Source organism: Nansenia antarctica (assembly GCF_963989245.1).
Source record: "Nansenia antarctica genome assembly, chromosome: 6".
In the NCBI taxonomy this organism is placed as follows: domain Eukaryota; kingdom Metazoa; phylum Chordata; class Actinopteri; order Argentiniformes; family Microstomatidae; genus Nansenia; species Nansenia antarctica.
In genome coordinates, this window is record NC_137676.1 from 52115197 (window position 1) to 52117696 (window position 2500).

The following is a 2500-nucleotide window of genomic DNA, read 5'->3' on the forward strand; positions in this document are numbered from 1 at the left end:
GGAGGGGCTACTGTCTCTATACACAGAGGGGAGGGGCTACTGTCTCTCTATACACAGAGGGGAGGGGCTACTGTCTCTATACACAGAGGGGAGGGGCTACTGTCTCTATACACAGAGGGGAGGGGCTACTGTCTCTATACACAGAGGGGAGGGGCTACTGTCTCTATACACGGAGGGGAGGGGCTACTGTCTGTCTATACACAGAGGGGAGGGGCGGGGGCGGTTTTAATTCTTTAAGCCTTGTGAGAGCACACACACACACACACAAACGCACGGACACGCACACACACACATACCACAAACGTACATACATACACAAACACACATATATATACACAAACACACACAAACAAATGCACGGACATGCACACACACACGCACACACACACACACACACGGATGCATGCAGTCACAGACACACACAGACAGAAACACACACAAATACATACACACATACTGTACACACACACCCAGGAGAGTCCATCTTCCCTCTGCTCTCTCCCGAAGAGGGTCTCGGGGGGTCCGCATCCTCAGGCAGTGACCAACCCCCAACCCCCCCCCCCCCCACCAGAACGCTTTACACCTTGCTTATCCAAACACATGCTTTTTTGTAGCCCCCTCCCTCCCTCCCCCTACCTACCCACCCACACACACAACCTCCTCTCCTTACCACCCAGGTGTGTGTGTGTGTATGTGTCCGGGGGGGGCAGGTGGGGGCGGGGGGGGTTTCACTCCGGTCCAAAAAATAAATAATAGTGCACTTACGGTGTGGCCAAAAACGCCTCCGGCAGTGATTGAACCTGGGACCTTTTTAGATGTTATCTACCATGAAAGGAGGGATTACTCCTTCTCTCTCTCTTTCTGGGAAAAAAGAAGGAGGGAGGGGTGGAGAGGGGGGGGGGGGGCTGGAGGGCAGGGGGGGGGGGGACTCGAGGGTTCTGTTCTTCTACCTCTCCTGATTTATCTGTCGCTTTTTTTGCGGTAAAAAACATCGGTAAACATTTTTAATCTGGCCTTCAGATGAGCCGCCTCTGCAGGGCTAGGGGAATAACCCCCGGAGCTGTCTGTCTGTCCGGCTGTTTGGAGTTGGGAGTTAGAGAGAAGGAGAGAGAGAGAGAGAGAGAGAGAGAGGGATTGGCGGTTACATTAAGGGGATGGATGGGAGTTTGACCCTCTCTTTGATTTGCTTTCTCCGCAGGCATCATCGCTTACACCGAGTATCTCTTTCTCCTCTGCATCTTGACAAGTGAGTATATGCACTCTCTCTCTCTCCTTCTCTCTCTCTCTCTATCCCTCTCCCTCCCTCTTCTTTTCTCTCTCTCTCTTTCTGCCTTGCTCAACCTTTGGCTGTCTTTTTTTTCACCCTCTCTCTCTCTTACACAGTGTGTGTATTGTGTGTGTGTGTGTGTGTGTGTGTGTGTGTGTGTGTGTGTGTGTGTGGTGTGTGTGTGCGTGCGTGCGTGTGAGTGTCTTATGCACACACTTTCTCTCTCTCTCTGATGGTCCCCTGCTTACATTAGACACAAATCATTAACAAAGGCCAACTCTTTTTGGCTGTTGGACGTTTACAGAACGGTTCAGACAGACAGACAGGCCCACCCAAGACTCCCTCCCTCCCCCCCAGCCCCCCCCCAAAGACCAGGACAGACCTCTCCCCCTCCTCTCTCTCCTCTCTCTCCTCCTCTCTCTCCTCTCTCTCCTCCTCTCTCTCCACCCCTCCATCTCCTCCTCCTCTCTCTCCAGCCCTCCATCTCTCTCCTCCTCTCTCTCCAGCCCTCCATCTCCTCCTCCTCTCTCTCCACCCTCCATCTCCTCCTCCTCTCTCTCCACCCCTCCATCTCCTCCTCCTCTCTCTCCAGCCCTCCATCTCTCTCCTCCTCTCTCTCCAGCCCTCCATCTCCTCCTCCTCTCTCTCCACCCCTCCATCTCTCTCCTCCTCTCTCTCCAGCCCTCCATCTCTCTCCTCCTCTCTCTCCAGCCCTCCATCTCTCTCCTCCTCTCTCTCCACACCCCCCAATCCCATCCTGATCTGAATCAGAACGATCCCGATTCTTTTTTTCTCTGATGATCAGTTTGGAGACAGCCGGTGCCCAGGGCCCACAGATGAAACCAGTTCCTAGTCTCAATCCTATTATCAGTCCATGATGAGTCTAAAATCTGTTGTCTCCCACCCCTCTGGTGGGATCAAGATAATCAATTTTTTTGGGATCAAACTGATCCCAATCCTGTTGTGTCAGTTTGAACTGCCCGTTTTGAAGATTTGATCCAGATTAAAGCTTTTGGATTTGATTTCCTGATCTAATCGGATATCAAAGTGATCCTAATCCTGTTGTTTGGTTTTGAACTACCCAAAATCCAAATCTGATCCGATTTTGAACTACTGGGCCCAAATGATCAGACTGTGTCACGTTTATTCCAGCGCTAAATGAGTCCAGGGAAAGAGGGTCCGGGATGTGTTCAGAACCCTCCCTCCCAGCCACGGACCTCTGTCCACAGTCTG

The 2500-nt window shown here is 52.2% G+C and overlaps 1 protein-coding gene across 1 annotated transcript in view; it reads left to right on the forward strand.

Moving 5' to 3' along the window:
- The window catches only part of micu3a (mitochondrial calcium uptake family, member 3a), a gene marked incomplete at both ends in the record, with an annotated part of 40122 nt that overhangs the window by 15080 nt on the left and 22542 nt on the right, over positions 1-2500 (forward strand). The window contains 1 exon segment of the mRNA XM_080533316.1: positions 1199-1246. Coding sequence (XP_080389442.1) covers positions 1199-1246 — 48 coding nt within the window.